This window comes from Mustela nigripes, chromosome 12, assembly GCF_022355385.1.
Source record: "Mustela nigripes isolate SB6536 chromosome 12, MUSNIG.SB6536, whole genome shotgun sequence".
In the NCBI taxonomy this organism is placed as follows: domain Eukaryota; kingdom Metazoa; phylum Chordata; class Mammalia; order Carnivora; family Mustelidae; genus Mustela; species Mustela nigripes.
Genome location: NC_081568.1, coordinates 113583861 through 113606003, shown reverse-complemented (window position 1 = coordinate 113606003; position 22143 = coordinate 113583861). Strand labels below are relative to the sequence as shown.

The 22143-nt window shown below is 35.7% G+C and overlaps 1 protein-coding gene across 1 annotated transcript in view; it reads right to left on the bottom strand.

The window, feature by feature from the left end:
• Positions 1-22143, bottom strand: part of ADGRV1 (adhesion G protein-coupled receptor V1) — a 527902-nt gene that overhangs the window by 387942 nt on the left and 117817 nt on the right. The window contains exons 36-46 of the mRNA XM_059416383.1: positions 18476-18606; positions 17354-17453; positions 16535-16714; positions 15614-15777; positions 11557-11650; positions 9553-9631; positions 9312-9450; positions 5733-5874; positions 3987-4249; positions 2264-2439; positions 1351-1475 (exon numbers count right to left, since the gene is read on the bottom strand). Of these exons, the coding sequence (XP_059272366.1) occupies positions 1351-1475; positions 2264-2439; positions 3987-4249; positions 5733-5874; positions 9312-9450; positions 9553-9631; positions 11557-11650; positions 15614-15777; positions 16535-16714; positions 17354-17453; positions 18476-18606 (1593 nt within the window). The remainder of the gene's footprint in view (positions 1-1350; positions 1476-2263; positions 2440-3986; positions 4250-5732; positions 5875-9311; positions 9451-9552; positions 9632-11556; positions 11651-15613; positions 15778-16534; positions 16715-17353; positions 17454-18475; positions 18607-22143) is intronic.

The window sequence follows — 22143 nt, the reverse complement described above, 5'->3', positions numbered from 1 at the left end:
GGCTGAACTTTTCTTTGTCTCCCTTCATCCTCGCTTTTCTTCTGTGCGAACTCATTCTTTGCATGGTACCAAGAATGGTATCTTTGAAATACGAATGTGATCATACCTCCCCACAAATAAATGTGGCAGCCCTCCTGCCACCCTAAACCACATTAAGCCTAGAATAAAGACTAACATGCATAATTAAGTCTAGAATAAAGACTAACATGCATAATATATTCTTCAAGCTCTCAAACTATCGGGTCTTACCCAGCTCTCCAAATTAACAGTCCCCCTTAGTTCTAAGCCCAGCACCCACTCAGCAGTTCTTCACATATACGTTCTCTCATGCCTCTAGACTTGTGTGCCTGAATAACTTCTCACTTTCCTTCCATGCCCCTCCAACTCAGATCCTTGCAGAATCAATCCCTATTCACCTTTCGGTTGTAGTTCAAACAGAGATACCCCTGGGAAGCATTCCCTGTGTTCTTGCAACACTTAGAGAACATTGTAAAACATTTAAATGTAAAACATTTATGCTGAGTGAAATAAGTCAAGCAGAGAGAGTCAATTATCATATGGTTTCACTTACTTGTGGAGCATAACAAACAGCATGGAGGACAAGGGGAGATGGAGAGGAGAAGGGAGTTGAGGGAAATTGGAAGGGGAGGTGAACCATGAGAGACTATGGACTCTGAAAAACAATCTGAGGGTTTTGAAGGGGCGGTGTGTGGGGGGGAGGCTGGGGGAGCCAGGTGGTGGTTATTAGAGAGGGCACGGATTGCATGGAGCACTGGGTGTGGTGCAAAAACAATGAATACTGTTATGCTGAAAATAAATAAAAAATAAATTAAAAAAACATTTAAAACATTTAAACATTTACTCTAATTTTACTTTTTTTTTTTAAGGATTTAATTAATTTATTTATTTGACAGGGAGAGAGAGAGCACAAGCAGTGGGGAGCAGCAGGCAAAGGGAGAGGGAGAAGCATGCTCCCCATTGAGCAGGGAACCTGATGCAGGGCTCAATCCTAGGACCCTGTGATCATGACCTGAGCCAAAGGCAGATGCTTAACTGACTGAGCCACCCAGGTGCCCCCATTTATTTCAAATTTAAACTACACACTGGTTTTAACTTATTTGATTTATTTCTGTCTCCTCCTATGTTCTAAGCACCATGAGTTCAATATCATGCCTGGCACATGATAGGCTCTCAATAAATACATGCTGCTGCAATAAAACAATTAGGTATCTGTTCTCCATTTTCAACAGATCCATAAGATATAATTCATGGGGGTGGGGAGCATGTACATCTGATACATGCAATCTTTCTTGGTTGCAGAATTTTGTTTTTACAAGAAACTGAACGTACTCATGCCAAAGGCTGTTTCAGATATTGTCTCCCATTCCACACTCACAGCTAAATCAATGCCATTAGTGCGTGACACGTTTAAATATACAGTGCTGTTGGCTTCTTCAATGTCGATAGACGTGGCTCTAAAAAAATGGATTGCAGAAAACAGAAAAGGAATATAATTCTACATATTAAATATAAGTATCACATTGCTAGCATATATTTAATATACTTTTAAATTTACATAAGCCATGGAAAGATCCATCCACAAACTTCATACAGCAGGAAAATTAAATTCTACAGCTCAAAGTATTCATTTATGAGGATTAAAAAAGCACTACAATCTGATACTATGATCTTAAGAAAACAGCCAGTAACCTCATACTATATATTATAAAAAATAAATAAAGCTTTGTCATTCCTAAGTTCCTTCTCAGATATACTAAAAACATATCACAAAGCAAAAAAAGGTGAATCCAGAAATTCTTAGCTTACCTAAAACTAGATCTACTGGAGTATTTCTAAGAAATAAAAAGCCAAATATGTGGTCGCTTCCAGAGGAATTTTCAAACTACAATCATGTTAAACATGCTTAGAGAGTCATTCATTTGGTTCAAACAGCTAAATATTTTTATATTATTTCTTGCTTTTTACTATTTTTGAAGACACGAAATTGTGCAAGCCTTTACCTGAAAAGTGTGAATTCTGAGGAAATAAGAATTCTAATAATACTGCTGTACAGGACATGATTAGGTTTTTCATGCTCCTTGTTACAAGAGGGCATAACACCTCTCAGATCTATCTGCCAGAGCTCATTTTAAAAGTCCCCTTTAAAATAGTCAAGATCAATTTCCCTCTCCATTTTCTTTATGTCAAAAGATATTTCCTACCTAGCTTCAGAAGTGACAATTTCCTTATGAATAAACTGTACCTATTTGCAACTGCAGAGATACTGAATAATCCCAGAGGGGCCTGATTTTGCAAAACCGTTATCAGGGTTTGAACATGTGCCCCCAGTCTAGCACCTCCAGTCGGATTAAACAAGGTACAGACAAAATGCTCATCCATCTCTGGTTCGGTGTCCAATACAGCAGAAATGCGTAGGGCCTGGAAACAAAATCAAAAGATGAAGTTATTAGACTACAGTATTTCTGCAACATACATACAAACAGATCTGCTAAACATTTTTGACAACAAAATAATATGTTTTGGGAAACATCACTTCTTTTCTATTTTAATACTGATCCTCATGATATGTAATAGGTATCCAACTATTTCAAGTTACCACTTTCAAGATTTTCAATGCCGTGATATATGGCACTGGGCGTCTAAAAATAAATTTCATGACATTTAAAAACAACATTAACATTAAAAAAACAAATTTAGATCTTGATTTTTGCTAACTCTTAATCTTGCCCCAGCTACGTAACTGTATTAATCTCATTCTAGTATAGGATTCACTGTAAAAAAGCAGTTAAAGCCATAGTAAGCATAAATTAGAAACAACTCACAAGTTTATCGAAAGAAAAATGGATAAAAAGATAGTGGGCTCTTTGATGCAGGGCTACTTAGCAATAAAGAAGAACCAGCTACTGATATGCGCAACCAAATAGATCTCAAAAGTTATGTTGACCAAAACAAGCCAGACACAAAAGAGTAAATACTATATGATTTTATTTATATGAAGCTCAAAATCAGCAAAATGAGTCCTCAATGACAGAAACCAGAAAGTAGTTTCCTCCAGGAAGGGCAAGAGACAAGAAGGAAACTTCTGGGAGAGATACACTCAATATACTAATCTGAGTGGTGATCACATTGGTGTATATTTATTTTTAAGGTCACTGACCCACACATGTATATATTCTTAGAGGCTCAAATTTCCTAGAACATGAAAAAATCAGACATTCAAATAAATATGAATTGAAAAACATGTTGAAGTGTTTACAAACTGATCCCAAAGAAAGTTAATTACTGGGTAGAGACTGTTTTTAGAGGAAATTGTTTAAAATATATTACTTTACAATTATTATACTTTATACGTCAGGCTTGATTAAGCTTATGCAATTAGCTACCTAAACTGTGTTTTAAAAAATAAAATTCGGTTGCAGGAATGGAAAATTATTAATATACAAAAAAGGAGTTTCAGAAGGTATACTTCTATAAGTAAAACCACATTTATAATTAACTCTAAATCCAGCATTTCTTCTCCAATAAGCTATCCTATTCACATAGGATACTTGCCTCTCACATAAGGAGGCTAAAGTAAGAAATTACATTTTGTTAACTGAAAATGTGGTCAAAAGAATGACTGGTTAGGGTTTGGTGACAACAGTAAATGGCTTGGAGTTTCCTTTAGTTGATGTTTTATGAATAATATGAAGTATGCTACTAAATAGGTAATATTTATGACAGCACTATGTACTTTTTCCTTATTATTTGCAGATTCCACTACCCTATTAACAAGAGTGGATTTCTCTAGCAGCACTCTATGCAGATTAGACAGCACTGTTAACATTTTCACACAGTAATCTAATCATCATTACCTGTCATCTAAGCTGGGAGTACATTTTCTTTCCTCCTAGCACCTGAGGTGCTACTCTAAGAAAAAAATTTTCATAAACATTATTGACTCTCCTTAAAGCCTTATACTATACCTTGACGCGAACACCTTCTTCTAAAACAATGTAGCCTTTGGAAGGGGTCAGATCTTTAGTCTCCATTGAGGAATTTATTTCTGTCACAATGAACTGAATGGTCACGGTTCCAAACAGTCCTTGTGCAGGTTCCCGAACAATGTATAATACTGCAACACTCTCCTGTACATAGAGAGCTGTTGGTTCTCTTAGGAAAAAGTGCTCACTGTTGTTAAATGATAGGACTCCAGGGCCATCATCATTAGCAAGGATAGTAATTAAGGCTGTTGAAATAAAAATATTATAGCAATAAATGGAAACAGAGTGGGTTATAAGTTAGAGGTAGATGTTTCACTATAAACTAGGCCAACTCTTCTCTAGATCACCTTAAAAACAAAGGAAATTTTAAAAAGCATTTAATAAAATATCACATTTACTCATGATGTAAAAATAGCCAGTCATCTTGGAATAATAGGCAGCTTCCTCCTCAACCTTAGAAGCCAGTAACAAATATGTAACTCAATGTTGAAACATCCAAAGGGTCACCACTAATACAGAAACAAGACAACAGTGCCTGCCATTCCTCTACTATTCAGCATTGTCCTGGAACTATGAGCCAGGTAACAGGTAAGAAAGCAATAGGAAGAAAGAGTCGGAATTAACACCATCTTCTAAACCAAATGATGGTCTTCTTAGAAAACCAAGAGGAAAAATGATTGAACTATTGTAAGAGTTCAAAATATAAGCTCTGTACTCAACAGATGATCTTGATTACTAACATATACTAAGATTTACATATAAGAATATTTCTTGAAACTTGATGAAAGTTTGGAAATAGTCTGAAGGCTGATTAATGGTACATAGTTTAAGAAATAACCCACTGTCAAAGCACTTATTGTTCTGAGGACTATTTTTATATTTATAAATAGAAAATTACAAGCATAAAGTAAACTTAACAGAGACCGACAAGAAATGACTTCCTCCTACTCATGGTGGTGGGCATGTAAGCTACATAGTCCTGACAGAATTATATTAGGACTTCCTTGGGAATGCTTGAGTTTGAGGACTCCTCTCCAAGCAGTCAGTATGATATCTAATAAGCAGTAAATTAAGATGAGCTTTCTTAACCATGTCAAACTGTTCCAACCAAAGAATTATGGCTCCCATAATGTCTTAGGTACCAATATACTTCAACTGCTATGCAGAAATACTAGAACAATGAGATAACATTAAAACCTTATCATTCCCTCTACTGTTCAATAGGAAACAGAGCAGAAATAAAATTCCAAACGAAAGACATTTACAAATTAAATAAAACCTGTAGGGGCGCTTAGGTGGCTCAGTGGGTTAAGCCTGTGCCTTCGGCTCAGGTCATGATCTCAGGGTCCTGGGATCCAGCCCTGCATCAGGCTCTATGCTCAGCGGGGAGTCTGCTTCCCCCTCCCTCTCTGCCTGCCTCTCTGCCTACTTATGATCTCTGTATGTCAAATAAATAAATAAAATATTTTAAAAATAAATAAATAAAACCTGTAATAGCTGCAAAACTGATTTAACATTCTTTCTACCAACACTTTTTGTTTTACACACACACACACCACAACAGACTGGAAGCACTGTTATACTGACATAGGAATTCCAAAATGTCAAGCTTAAAATGTTTTTTATTCTAAGCACAGAAAACCATGAAGACTCTAATCCCTTTACATCTACCTCCATATCAAGAAAACAGCATGATAAGAGTGAACTGTATAAGAAATTATCAAATACCTATTATTTTTTCTCCCAGCTCTAGTCCAGGTGAAGGATTTGTTAAAATCAGCTGAAATGTTTCATCCCCTTCTGGAATGTCATCATCAAGAATCATAATGTCAATATTTTTATACCTTTCTCCATCAACAAAATGAAGAATCTGGTCAAGAAAGTAAAAGTAGACGGTGTTATATTTACAAACACTGATGAGTTTTTATAGAATATTTGGCAAGAAATACAATCTGGTTGGCAATGTGAAATAAGCTATTTTAATAAAAGTAAAAGACTTTTCCCTTTTTTTATCTCTTTTTACTTAAATTGACAACATTAAGTTTAAAAAGTAAGATTCATGGAGAAGAGAATAAAGTAAACATTTGACTAATGAATAAAAGCCAACAAGTGACGAAAAGCACTTTAAAACATTAACGGTGTTTCAGTAAATTAAAGCAAAGAAATAAAAGATGTAAAATTTTCAAGAAGCACAAGAAACTCTCTGAAACACTCTGATATAAATATAATGACAGAAGAAATAGAAAACCTGAACAGACCCATTACCAGTAAGGAGATTGGAACAATCATCAAAAATCTCCAAACAAACAAAAGCCCGGGGCCAGACGGCTTCCCGGGGGAATTCTACCAAACATTTAAAGAAGAACTAATTCCTATTCTGAAACTGTTCCAAAAAATAGAAATGGAAGGAAAACTTCCAAACTCATTTTATGAGGCCAGCATCACCTTGATCCCAAAACCAGACAAGGATCCCATCAAAAAAGAGAACTACAGACCAATATCCTTGATGAACACAGATGCGAAAATTCTCACCAAAATACTAGCCAATAGGATTCAACAGTACATGAAAAGGATTATTCACCACGACCAAATGGGATTTATTCCAGGGCAAGGTTGGTTCAACATCCACAAATCAAGCAATGTGATATAACACATTAATAAAAGAAAGAACAAGAACCATATGATACTCTCAATAGATGCTGAAAAAGCATTTGACAAAGTACAGCATCCCTTCCTGATCAAAACTCTTCAAAGTGCAGGGATAGAGGGCACATACCTCAATATTATCAAAGCCATCTATGAAAAACCCACCGCAAATATCATTCTCAATGGAGAAAAACTGAAAGCTTTTCCGCTAAGGTCAGGAACACGGCAGGGATGTCCATTATCACCACTGCTATTCAACATAGTACTAGAAGTCCTAGCCTCAGCAATCAGACAGCAAAAGGAAATTAAAGGCATCCAAATCAGCAAAGAAGAAGTGAAACTATCACTCTTCGCAGATAATATGATACTATATGTGGAAAACCCAAAAGACCCCACTCTAAAACTGCTAGAACTTGTACAGGAATTCAGTAAAGTGTCAGGATACAAAATCAATACACAGAAATCAGTTGCATTTCTCTATACCACCAACAAGACAGAAGAAAGAGAAATTAAGTAGTCAATCCCATTTACAATTGCACCCAAAGCTATAAGATACCTAGGAATAAACCTAACCAAAGAGGCTAAGAATCTATACTCAGAAAGAAAACTATAAAGTACTCATGAAAGAAATTGAGGAAGACACAAAGAAATGGAAAAATGTTCCATGCTCCTGGATAGGAAGAATAAATATTGTGAAAATGTCTATGCTACCTAAAGCAATCTACATATTTAATGCAATTCCTATCAAAGTACCATCCATTTTTTTTCAAAGAAATGGAACAAATAATCCTAAAATTTATATGGAACCAGAAAAGACCTCAAATAGCCAAAGGGATATTGAAAAAGAAAGCCAAAGTTGGTGGCATCACAATTCCGGACTTCAAGCTCTATTACAAAACTGTCATCATCAAGACAGCATGGTACTGGCACAAAAACAGACACATAGATCAATGAAACAGAATAGAGAGCCCAGGAATAGACCCTCAACTCTATGGTCAACTAATCTTCGACAAAGCAGGAAAGAATGTCCAATGGAAAAAAGACAGCCTCTTCAACAAATGGTGTTGGGAAACTTGGACAGCCACATGCAGAAAAATGAAATTGAAACATTTCCTTACACCACACACAAAAATAGACTCAAAATGGATGAAGGACCTCAATGTGAAAAAGGAATCCATCAAAATCCTTGAGGAGAACACAGGCAGCAACCTCGTCAACCTCAGCTGCAGCAACATCTTCCTAGGAACATCGCCAAAGGCAAGGGAAGCAAGGGCAAAAATGAACTATTGGGATTTCATCAAGATCAAAAGCTTTTGCACAGCAAAGGAAACAGTTAACAAAACCAAAAGACAACTGACAGAATGGGAGAAGATATCTGCAAACAACATATCAGATAAAGGGCTAGTGTCCAAAATCTATAAAGAATTTAGCAAACTCAACACCCAAAGAACAAATAATCCAATCAAGAAATGGGCAGAGGACATGAACAGACATTTCTGCAAAGAAGACATCCAGATGGCCAACAGACACATGAAAAAGTGCTCCACATCACTTGGCATCAGGGAAATACAAATCAAAACCACAATGAGATACCACCTCACACCAGGCAGAATGGCTAAAATTAACAATCAGGAAATGACAGATTCTGGCGAGGATGCGGAGAAAGGGGAACCCTCCTACACTGTTGGTGGAAATGCAAGCTGGTGCAACCACTCTGGAAAACAGCATGGAGGTCCCTCAAAATGTTGAAAATAGAACTACCCTATGACCCAGCAATTGCACTACTGGGTATTTACCCTAAAGATACAAACGTACTGATCCAAAGGGGCACGTGCACCCAAATGTTTATAGCAGCAATGTCTACAATAGCCAAACTATGGAAAGAACCTAGATGTTCATCAACAGATGAATGGATAAAGAAGATGTGGTATATATATACAATGGAATACTAGGCAGCCATCAAAAGAAATGAAACCTTGTTATTTGCAACAACGTGGATGAACTAGAGGGTATCATGCTTAGCGAAATAAGTCAATCAGAGAAAGACAACTATCATATGATCTCCCTGATATGAGGAAGTAGAGATGCAACATGGGGGGTTAAGGGAGTAGGAGAAGAATAAATGAAACAAGATGGGATTGGGAGGGAGACAAACCATAAATGACTCTTAATCTCACAAAACAGACTGAGGGTTGCTGGGGGGAGGGGTGTTGGGAGAAGGGGGTTGGGGTAATGGACATTGGGGAGGGTATGTGCTATGGTGAGTGCTGTGAAGTGTGTAAACCTGGCAACAGACCTGTACCCCTGGGGATAAAAATATATTATATGTTTATAACAAATTTAAAAATAAATAAAAAAATAAATATAATGACAGAAATTCTTTGTCACAGTAACTTTTGTTCTCCATTATCTAGTATTACAATAAGATAGGAATACAATAGTATCAAATATTAAAAATAATAATGAATGAATAAAATAAAATAAAGAATAACCTTTAGAACTAAAAAATCAATTTCCATATTTTCTAAAATAGTAAAGATAGCTATTCTACAATGTAGACGTCTTCTGACTTAATTTATGATGGAATATACAATAGCTTATTACTTTATGATTAATTTATTTATACAAGACCCAAATCACTATAATTCCCAAGGATTTCACCATTGGGGTAAAGACGTAATCCAGCCCCAGCTGTGCCTCCAAATTCTGGGCATATATAAACAAGGAAACGTGGCCAAGATTCCCGTTGCTCCTCTGGGCTACCAATGTTAAACTTCCTTCGGTTTCATGGACTTCGAACCTAAAATAAACAGAATACATTAATCTTTTCCTTATAAGCTTTTATTCAGTAGATAAAGAATCTGAAACTCAGAAAAGAACTCTCACACTACCTTGGTCTTACCTGGTATGTTGCCATTCAATTATGCCTCGAGCGCCATCATTGGCATCAATAATTATCTGTGCAGTCAAGCCCTCCGAATCTGAAAAAAACACAAAAGCATACTTTTAAGTAAAAGTAATTAAGAGAAGTATTTGGCATAGAGAACACATAATTTCTAATATAAAGATATTGTCAATATTACTCAAAAGATGTTTAATAAAGTAACAATATGTTTATGATATTTGGTTAAGGAAATTTTTACTAACAAGAGCAATGATTTACAGGAATCTAATGAGCTGAGGACAGTACAAAATAAGCACCTGAGATTATGGTTTTATTTCTATTATTTTAATAGAAAGAGAAAAGAAAAATAGAGACCACTGGAAGGAGTAGAAAGATCAAGAAAAGAGAAAGAAATGGGAAGAGACAGGCAGGGAGTGCTGCAGAGAAATAAACAGGTGCAAGAACGAGATGCAGGAGTGACATGTTGAGACAGGAGGAAAAGATGGGGGAAAAGTTGGGGGGGTGCAGAGACTGAGATGGAAATAAATTTCTCTTTTCCCTTCTTATCTTGTACTCTGCCTACCAAGTAGAGTATGTTACCAGCATTCATTATTCAGTCTTGAAATACTAACCAACCCTGTTCCTGTTTAGTTTTTTAATATTTTTGTCCTTTCCCTTTAAAATTCAGAGGCTCTATCTTAGGAGAGTGTCTTAGGATACTTATGGCAGCTGCGTAGGTGGGGAAAGGTTAGGAAGAGTGTAATTCCCTGAGTGAAGTCAGCACTGTCAAAAAAAAACACACACACACAGAACCGCCCCCCCCCCCCAAAAAAAAAAACAAAAAAGAAAAGAAAATCAGTATCTGAGCCCACCAAACTGGAAGCTACAAAGCAGAAGCCCAGCTCCAGCATCTCACAGCAGTGCGACTCTGGGCATGTAACTAAGCTTCTCAAAGCTTCTGCTCCCTTATCTATAAAATGTTAAAGTGAAAGGGATGGTGGTACTAACATATAAAGCATTTGAAACAGGGCATCAGAGAGCACTAAACAAAAGTTAAACAATTCAAATTACTTCTAATACGGAGTATAAAGAAATATGAAGTATCTGTTAGCTTTCTTAGCATAAATGTCTTGTAATAGATGCCTGATTTCAAAGCCTATCCCAGGAGTCATATATTTCTTTTGCAAAAGAATTGAAGCTTTTCAAATAATAATAATAATAATATGTCAAAAACTGGTTATTCCCTTCCATTGTTTTCAAAGTTGTCATACTGAGCCTCAAAAGGGAATGAGAAACCCCTATTCCTTAGCTCACTCCTCTTGGCCATGCTTCCCCTCCTTAACCCCAACTGGTTTTCTGCCCTGTACAGAGCACCTTCAAACCAAGGGATGGGAAACAGGCTAGCACAGTGCTATTCATCGCCACCACCTTCTGGGCAACCACACCTACAAATTTCACATAAAATCCCCAGTATTAAATGTCTAAACCACAAACAAGAGTTTATGTTTTAAAATAAGAACGTATCTTTTTAATCTACGTAAATCCATACTGAGGTTCAAGTTTTACCTTTCAGTCTGTAATGAATTAACTGAGTCTTTTCTAAAGCATGAAAAGAAAGAGGTAAAAGGTCAAAAAAGAAGCAGAGAAAACGACAAACAAACAAAAGTTCTGCTTAATATAAAGGAAAATAAAATCATCTGATAGTCTGGAGATCTAATGAAAACAGCAAATGAAACTTTAAAAGGAAAAATTCCTTCTTAAGAACTAATTCTACTTTGAAGTTTACAAATTTGGTTATAAATAGTTCTTAAAAACATCACACAATAAACAATTCTTAAATGTGTTTCTGATCTCCAATATACAAAACTGCCATATAGTCTCCAAGTTAAAATAAATTTAAAAGCTCACCAGATTTTCTTCTACAGCTGAGATTAACAAGTATTACAGTTATCACTTTTGATTAAAAAATGAATAACTTTACTTTGTTTGAAGTGAATAAACAAGAACAAAAAAATGTCATACCTAGTCTAGGAGGAAATGAAGTTAAAGGAGCCATGATAAGGTCAACATAAGTTAAATTCACAAGGAAATATTCTTCTAGCTCTGGTATGTCATCCTGTAAAAATTATATCCATTAAATCTCCTATTGTTGTGCTCTCCAAGTAATGACCTCTCACAGTTTTTAAATTATCTGATAAATATGTCTGCTTAAATAGTATACAGCAAATATAAAAATGCAAACCTGGAATATAAAGATTAAAAATTTTAAAAATAAACATGCCTTAGGTATGACTTTTCTTTGAGATCTGACACCAAAAGCAAAAGCAACAAAAGCAAAAATAAACAAGTGGGACTACGTCAAACTAAAAAGCTTCTGCACAGCAAAGGAAACCATCAACAGAATGAAAAGGCAACCAATAGAATGGAATAAAGTATTTGCAAATGACATATCTGATAAAGGGTTAATGTTCAAAATACATAAAGAACTCATACAACTCTGCAGTCAAAAAAAGAAAAGCAAAGCACCACAAATAATCTGTTTTAAAAACGTACAAAGAACCGAACAGACGTTTTTCCAAGGAAGATGTACACCAGTAGCCAATACCTACATGAAAAGGTGCTCAGCATCATTGAAATGCAAATCAAAACCAGAATGAGGGGCGCCTAGGTGGTTCAGATGATTAAGCCTCTGCCTTCAGCTTGGGTCATGATCTCAGGGTCCTGGGATCGAATCCCGCATCAGGCTCTCTGCTCAGCGAGGAGCCTACTTCCCCCTCTCTATCTGCCTCCCTTTATGCTTACTTGTGATCTGTCTGTCAAATAAATAAATAAATAAATCTTAAAAAAAAAAAACACACACACACACACACACACCAGAATTAGACATCACCTCACACCTCTTAGAATGGTTATTATCCAAAAGACATGAGGTAAGTATTGGTGAGGATATGGAAAAAAGGGAACTCTTGTGCACGACTGGTGGGAATGTAAACTGGTGCAGCCACTGTGCAAAACAATATAGGGGTTCCTTAAAAAATTAAAAATAGAATTACCATATAATCTGGCAATCCCACACCAGAGTATATATTCAAAGGTGATACAAAGAGAATATCAAAGAGATATTTGTAGAAAATATTCACAATAGCCAAGATATGGAAACAACTTAAGAGTCCATTAGTGAGTGAACGGATGAAGATGTGGTATCTATAAACACAATAGAATATTATTCAGCCACAAGGAAGATGGAAATCCTGCCTTTTGCAACAATATGGATCAACCTAGAGGGCATTATGCTAAGTGAAGTAAGTCAGATGGAGAATGACAAATACTGCATGGTATCCTGCACTATTAGTGGAATCTAAAAAAGAAAGAAAGAAAGAAAGTTAAACTCATAGACACAGAGAGTAGAAAAGTAGTTCCCAGGGCCAGGGGCTCGGGGGAAGGGGAAAAAGGAAAGGTTGGTAAAAGAGTACAAACTCAGCTATTAGATAAATAGTCTCTGAGGGTCTCAGGTAAACCTTAGTGACTGTAGGGGCACCTGGGTGGCTCATTGGGTTAAACCTCTGCCTTTGGTTTGGGCCATGATCTCAGGGTCCTGGGATCAAGCCCTGCATCAGGCTCTCTGCCCAGCAGGGAGCCTGCTTCCCCCTCTCTCTCTGCCTGGCTCTCTACCTACATGTGATCTCCGTCTGTCAATAAATAAAATCTTTTTTAAAAAAAACAGTGACTATATAGTTGACAACACTGTATTATATAATCAAAATTCACTAGGAGGCTAGACCTTAAATATTTTCACACACAAAAAATACACTTGTGAGGTGATGAATGTGTCAGTTAAATAGATGGGGGGAATCCCTTTCACAAGGTATACATGTATCAAATCACCACAGTATACATTTTAAATATCTTATCGTTTTACATATTTTTTAGATTCTATATATAAGTAATACCATGCAGTATTTGTTAATTTTACTTCAACACATCTGACATTAAAAAAATAATAAAAGTATAAACTTATACCCAGTTGCATGATAAGTTATTAGGTTGAACTACATCGAACTGCTAATATATCACTTTTTTCTCAACTAACATAATATGTAAACCAACTACATAAATATATAAATCTAATATATTTTAAATAGAATGGAAGCAAAAGATTTTAAATTATCTTACTATCCAAAGACTGAGCTGTGGAATAGAATACCATGAAAAAAATAGGGGCTTCACAGTCATGGAGACCTAACACCAAATTCTGTAATTTTAAGTGAGTTACTTCAACTTAAAGCCCTCATTTCCACCATCTTTATAATGGGGGAAATAATATCTACTTTGGGAATTAAAAATAATAAGTATGCAGTGCCTGGCCTAGAAAGAGTCCTTAAAAAGTGATAGCTAGGGGCACCTGAGTGGCTCATTTGGTTGAGGGTCTGCCTTAGGCTCAGTTGTGATCCCAGGGTCCTGGTATCAAGCCCTGTGGTGGGCTCCCTTATCGGCAGCAAGTCTGCTTCTCCCACTCCCTCTGCTCTTCCCCCTGACTGTGCACTCTCTTGCTCTCTCTCACATTCTGTCTCTCTTCCTCTCAAATAAATAAAATCTTAAAAAAAAAAACCTAATAGCTATTTGTAATATTTAATTTTAATACACTATTACTATTAATCCCTAGTGCACCTAACAGCACTGAAAATAAGGCAAGTGTTCAAAACTTGAAGACCAGCAAAACCCAAATCACCCAACAATATTTCCATAAACATCAATGTGTGTGTGTGTATGTATAAAGTCAGTATATACATTTTATTAATTTTATTTAATGGAGATGTATTTCCATGTGAAAAAATGGGAAAATAGTCTCTAAACTATCTTCTATAATATATACACCAAAAAGAGTTCCAGAATCAGGAATGTAAAAGTGATGGTCCCTCATCCATCCCCACTGTTCCTCACTCTCATACAACAACCCCCTAACCCTGACCACCGCCCGCTCAAACCAGGCCTGGCTGATTTTTGTTTATATAGGCCGCAGTCTCTAAATCTAATGCTACTCAAGGAACAGAAAGGGCTACAAAGACCTAAGGGGGAGAAAAGGGAAAGTGGAAACCCTGTGTTCATAACTCTAGACTCTGCAAAGAAAAGAAGGGTTGGCTACATATATTCTGTTTTAAAAACTACCATATCTAAGGAAATCCATTTATTTATATTCAGTTATATTAACAGATTATATATTTGATTATATATTTGGTTTAAAGTTTTATTTTATCAAATCGGGGGTTCTATGCCATACGCTGAATATTACCTTTTATCTTATGTCTCTAGAGTTCTCCTACTATTGTATCAGGTCACTGTGCAACAGTAATCAAAAAAAATAAGAGTTACTAACTTCAGATGGTGGATGGTTTTCACTACTTAAAATTTTGTAAAAGTAAAAAGCCTTGGAGAAAATAAAAGCTTTTCGAAAATAGAACCCCAAAAATACAGAGTAATTGGAATGTTTTCTAAAGCAGTATTTATTCTCTTCCCTCCCACCCATCACACATACCATCCCCTATCCTCTTCATACATACGATTTCCATACACCTCTTGGAAATGTATTCAAGTAGCTGAAACACTGAGTCCCAAAACAGCATGAGGTTTCACAATATGAAAAATCATTTAAAATGCAATTTCAGCCACCAGTGATAACTTTTAAGTTTGACCGTAATCACATTTTATGCCAACAACCTCTAGTGAGTTTCTCACTATCTCTAATTTAACCAGTCCTAACAACTAAAATGCTGACCTACATGGATTTGCTGGTCCAATAAATCCTTTGGAATAATCAAAATGCTCCCCTGGAATTTATTAGGCCAATGCCTATCTTAAAGAGGACTGACCTAAGGAAATTCTCTTTATCACTCAATGTTTCTGTAATAAAATACACAACAGCAGACCAGCCTATTCAGACAAGAACAGAAACCCCTGTGTGGTTTTAAAAGATCACAAAAAGAAATAAGCTGATTTAAAGGCACCAGAATATCCCATCAATTTCTACTTTCTTTGTAGTTATTTAGATTAAATATAATAATAGCAAAGTAAAGAGTTTTACCTCAAGTATAGTAATGTTGATGGCTGCTGTAGTTTCTCCTTCTTCTAAAATCAGAAAGCCAACTACTGAGACAAAGTCAACATCTGGCTCAGCTAGGTTTCCTTCTGTTTGGTTCTTTAGACTCAACATTCCAGGAACTGTGCTGTATGTAACGTTAATAGCTCCTAATTGAATTGGAAGATACAAGGTTTTATAATTATTTACACTTTTAAAATATCATCATAGCGTTAGCCTTTTTACTTTCCTAACACCTGCAGTAGCTTGTATTCTTGGACCCAATTTCTTACTTCCTCCTGTATCCATAGCCTTTATCATGTAATGGCCCAGTGATGTCCAACTATGGGCAAGGCATACTGCACTGTCTCTTGATTTGGGAGTGTGGCTGTGACTACTTTTGGCTGTTAGTACAAAGTTAAAATGATCATGTGCTAGTTCTGAGCCTAGACCACAAGAGACTGGCATGTTCTTGCTTGCTTTCTTTGGCCTCCAATGATCCCAGGAGAAGAATGAGACATTTGGAGTAGGGCCACCCTTGGCCAGACCCTACATATGGTAGTAGACCCAGAGCCAGCCCATTATTATACACTGCTGAGATTTTATGATGGTTACACAGCATTTCTGTGGTGATAGATAATTACTTTAATCTTTCAGAAAAAAAAAAAAAAAAGAAGCTATGCGTCCCTGGCTGGCTCTGTCAGAAGAGCATGGGACTCTTGAATGCCACACTGGGTGTAGAGATTACTAACAGAAATAAATAAACTTCAAAAATAAAGAAGTTCTATAGTCCTGTTCTGAATTAACAAATATTAAGTTTTTTTCTCTGTCTCTGATTTATTTCAGCAATGGTTTTCATCCACATACAAGCAGAATATTAAAAAAGAACCTGCCTATAAACCGCATTCACTCTAGAGTCACACAAACCTAGAGATCCGAATTCTCTGTTGATGAAAAGCTGAATTGTTATGTTAGCTTCCTGCAGCAAAACAAATCTTGATGAAAGAGCAAAATTTAGAACTCCATGTGGTTCATCACTGGCTTCGACAGTCAGGACAGCTGCATATCCTTGTGCATCAAGCAGAGCAATTCCTGCTGGTGGGACTCCTAAAAACACCAGGGATCACAAGAAATCTAACAGTGATTTGGCATTACCTTGGAAATACTTAACATACAGCCCCACTCTCTGAAATGTTGAAACACCCATACAGTGTTCTTTTTTATTCACTCCTTTAACAGAAATCTTCAGGTTGACCAACAGAACCTACAATTGAGTTTTCTTTTTCTAGATAGTAAATTATAAAATTTCTTCACTTGACATACTATCTTTATTATTTGCTATAATGGGTCTTCTGAATTATAAATATTGAGTAGACACTGAATAAAGTACCCAGATAATTTGCTCAAAGTGATTAGATTTGAATCATCTATATAAACAATCTAAATCCAAACTGGTCTGCTCATATATATTTATTACAGAAAAACTTCCTCTGGAAATGTATATTATTCCATACAAAAATATTTAGCAAAATTTTTAGAGGTTTTTCCTGAGTGTTGCCATTCGGAGCTGATTTTTTTTGATCTAACAATTTTATGGAACAGACAATATTTAAAGTTATACATTTTTAAAAAAGTAGGATTTTTAATTAGTATGCATCTAGTTGTTAAATATAGAGATGGCAAGAATTATTTTTTCCTAAAAAGAATAATATATTAGAAAAAAGTTTAAATTGAATTTTGAATTACCTTGTGTCCTGACATCATACAGAATGACTTGGTATACTTCTTTCTCCTCAGGAATGTTGTCATCCAACAAATGCACAAACACTGTTTTATTCAATGACCCCTATAAGAAACAGATAGGAATTCATCCCTCTACTGCCACGGAACACAAAATACCTCCTGCTTTTATTAGATTTATAAATTGTGCATCCAAATATATTTTCATTTAAACAAACATCCTATGGCTTAAAAAATAAAACACATAAAAACACTGACTCATGGGAAACTAGGCATAAAGTAGATAGAGGCTAATTGTGGAGGATATTGAATGCTGAGCTAGTGAATGTAGCTCTTATCCAATATGCAATGTAGCACTATTGAAAATTTAAGACAAAGCAATACATCGGGGGGATTTCTATGGCAGTGGTGAACAGGGAAAATGGGAGCATAAAAAAGAAGGCCATGTTGTAGGAAAAGACAGACACCAGGAGGCCAGTGCAGTTAGTCAAAGCAGAAAGTTATGGGGCATGGGTTAATATTAAGGGGTGGAAATGAGGAGGATAAAGAATATAGAATGCATTATCAAACAAGAATTCATACTGAGTAAGTGTGGGAAGGAGATCAAGATGATTCATTGGTGCTGATTTCCCATCCAAGAAATGCTTTTATAAAGTTATTTCCTACCAATTGCCTTCTGGCAAATTATCAGAAAGAGCTTCTAAATGGAACCTCAAAAATATAGTGTGAGCAAGACATAAACAGATTTGTTTTTAGAGCTATATTTGCTATCCTCTTGCATGTAAAGTTTTGAGACAGTGAGGAGTAAGGGAAGAGAAGGACAAGCACTGCCCATCATGTTTGGAATGACACAGTGGACACCAAAAGTGGGAGGCCAGGAGAGCAGCGAGAGAGCATGGCTCTAATAGAGTTGACATCTGCTGTTTCCTTCAAAATCTGCCATTTACATAGGAAAAAACAAACCTACTTGAGTCTTCTAACTTTTCTGAGTCATGTTCTTCCTCTAGGTTTCTAAGCAAGCTCTCCCATCAATTTCTGTTAAACCTTGTTTTAAGAGTTTCCCATTTTCTCCAAAATACACTGTCTTCTCTATGTATTTGTGTTAAATCTTTTTCTTTGTGGTATTACCTCAGGAAAAAAGAGCTGTCCAGTAGAGTTAGCAAAATTGAGTTCTAGATTTTGCCCAACAATTTTCCAGTTAACAGAAACATTTCCTCGACCAGGGGGTGTTCTTACCACATGGAATTGCAAGATTTCTCCTGCAAATGAAATGTACAGATTGATAAATATTTCACGGAAAATAAACAACATTTGAAATCAACAAAACCCAAATCCCCAACATGCAACTGTTATAGCACCTTTTCCAAGAATATTACAAGGCTGTTCTGTTTTAGACTTTCCAGAAACTTTATACATGCTTATTGTTTATTAACACTGGGATCCAACTTTTAAATACTTTCATTTAGTAGAACTTCAGGAAGTTCAATATGTAAAATTTACCAAAAACACATGCTAGAATGGGAAACACAAACTCTTATACACTCCAAAACATGCATCAGAACATAAATGTTCTGTAAATTAAAGAAAATAATAAAGTCCTTATGGTCAAAACTAGTAATAACACAAGTAAATTCTTCTTTCACTTCTCAAAAAGACACAAATTCCTTACACTGATATGCAATGTGATTTTACACAATGCATGCATAAAAATGCTTGCAAATACCTGAAAATCACATTTCTTTAAATTATAACTTACATATACCATCAATGATTTTGTTTTATAAAAAGAAATACAAAGGAAAGGTGTCAAATTTGTAGATGAGCCTCTGTAACTTCACCAAAGTTACAGTTTTGCTTCCTGGATAATGAGGTATTTTAGATACTTTATACTTTCCATTCCTGGTTTTTATCCTCAAAGAATACTTTGTAAAATTGAAGAAAATCATGGCAATCATTTCTTTTAAACCGCTGAAAATGGAAAGTAAGTTCCTAGGAGTATTGCTGATGGTCACATAGCTTGCTGAAAATACGCTCAATTCAAAAGTCTTATATGATGCCAAGTAGTGCCAACACACTAAAATTTTCATACTAAATTTAAGCACACATAATTTTAGTGGAATGAATTATTTTGGGAATGGAAACCATAACCCAAAGCATCAGAAAGACTTTTAAATAACATTTCCTCAGACGCCAGTGTATACATTTTTAAGTGTTTCATTACCAAAAAAAAGTAATCACCATTACAGTAGTAGACTTTGTCTTGGTTTTGTTTTTGTTTTTTTTTTAAACCATACAGGGACCACTAGTTAGGAATCAGATTGTCTCAGGCTTACCGAAAGCCTGTATAATCAGCCATAATTGCCAAAATTTATGTTACTTGTTTAATTCATATGAACAAACACAGTCATGACTATGAAATCTTAGAGTTCCTCTACTGTACACCTTGCAGAATTTCTCAGAGTAGCTTTGTATTAAACAAAGAGTTTATTACTGAGAGACACAAAGAGAGCCTTAGAGTAATTAAGCACTTTCACCTATAGTGTGGTCTGGTGACACACATAAGAAGGCTTAAGGAGGGTCACCTGTGTGGCTCAGTCATTGCTCATTAGCTCAGGTCATGATCCCAGAGTCCTGGGATCCAGTCCCACACTGGGCTCCCTGCTCAGCAGGAAGCCTGCTTTTTCCTATTCCCTCTTCTCACTATCTCTCTTTCTGTCAAGTAAATAAAATCTTTTGAAAAAAAATTTTTTAAAGCTTTAAAAAAAAGATTTAAGGAGTCATGGTTTTTCAAAATGTTTTAAGTCACAAAGCCTAGTAATATTTCAAGAAGAAAATTACAGAAGTTTGATCAAGATCTAAAAATGCATTATGCACGCATGTGGCAAGAAAACAAAACATAGGTCAGTCAAGATCCATGTTGAAGGGGAACCTATAATAATAATAATAATAAATGGTTGCAAGACTGTACACGAAGATTTGGGAATAATATAAGATTAAAAGATAAAAATAAAAATGAAATATTAAAGAGATAAAAAAAGTAAAATCTTCCTACAAACGGACTACATGTAAAATCCTCAAAATCTAATACCACTCAGTCAATATCACCTTTAAAAATTTAACAAATTACCATGCAAGTAACCTATAAGAGAGTATTGCAAGAAACACAATTTGAGGCAGGACACACACACACACACTACACACCGAGAAATAAAAGGTAAAGAAAGTATTCCTTAAATACAATCTTGTAAGCCAAGCCTATTGCAATGTGAAAATGTAAAAATAATATTAAGAGTGTGAAAATATTCCTAAAAAATAATCAAAATGGAGGTAGTGACTCTCCTCATTAAGGCTCCCAAGAACCAGGTCCATTTAAAATATCTCCTGGGGGGGTGGGTGGTGCGCCCGAGTGGCTCAGTAGGTTAGGCCTCTGCTTTTGGCTCAGGTCATGATCTCAGGGTCCTGGGATCGAGCCCCGTGTTGGAGTCTGCTTCTCCCTCCCCATCTGCCTGCCTCTCTCCCTACTTGTGATCTCTCTGTCAAATAAATAAATAAAATCTTTTAAAATAAATAAATAAATAAAATATCTCCTGGAAAAATTACCAGAAAGTTACCCTCTACCTGGATGAGGAGTCAAAGAACAGTTGTAGAAAAAGGAAAACTGAGAAACAAGTGCTTAGTCTTTTAAATATAAAGGAAAGGATAAAAGGAATGTCCTAGAAAGTGTAGGTTATAATTTTCTTATAAATATTTTACTAGATACTACACTGTCTTCTAGCATTTGCCCAGGATGAAAGCCTAAATAGGACCCTTACCGAGAGAAGAGTCTGACAACATACCTGGAAGACCATATTGATATAAAATTCAGAGTCCATTAAAAGTTAGGCTTTTACCTCTAAAACAGATGATCTATTATATAGTGTCTAGGCCTAGCTTAATGCAGATTAAGAAATATAAACATAAAATGTAACTTAATAACACTAAGTATTTTGTCTATTTGATCCCAAAACAAACCAAGAGTTTTTCTAAAAGACAAATATCAGGGTATTATGCTTAGCGAAATAAGTCAATCAGAGAAAGACAATTATCATGTGATCTCCCCGATATGATAAAGTTGAGAGACATATAGGTTTGGGGAGTAGGAAAGGAATAAATGAAACAAGATGGGATCAGGAGGGAGACAAACCATAAGAGACTCAATCTCACAAAACAAACTGAGGTGGGGGGGTAGGGAGAGGGTAGTTGGGTTATGGACACTGGGGAAGGTATGTGCTATGGTGAGTGCTATGAAGTGTGTAAGCCTGGTGATTCACAGACCTGTACCCCTGGGCTAATAATACATTTTATGTTAACAAAAAAATAAAAAAATAATTTAAAGAGACAAATATCAACTACACTGTAATAATAATGGAAAATTTAAACCCAGGAAATATATTTTAATAGACACATGTATACATGATAGATACATGTATACATGCTACACATGGGCCATCTGAATCAACTGCCCTCTGCAATAGACAGAAAATCATTTAAACTAATTACAGGGATATGAATAGTGTGCAACATGAACTATCAATATAAACAATTAAGAAAAAAGTTGTGTTTCTAATATAGCACCTCTTTATTTTTAAAAAGAAATGCATTTCTTGTTCAAGTCTTTGCCTTAAAAAGATTCAAACTGTCTCTGTAAAAAGGCAGAATTTTAAATCCACTGAATATGACACGATGATTATGATGCTGTTGAGTTGGATGACTAAGTGAAACATCTAACACGGATTTATAAAGGACACATTTATACA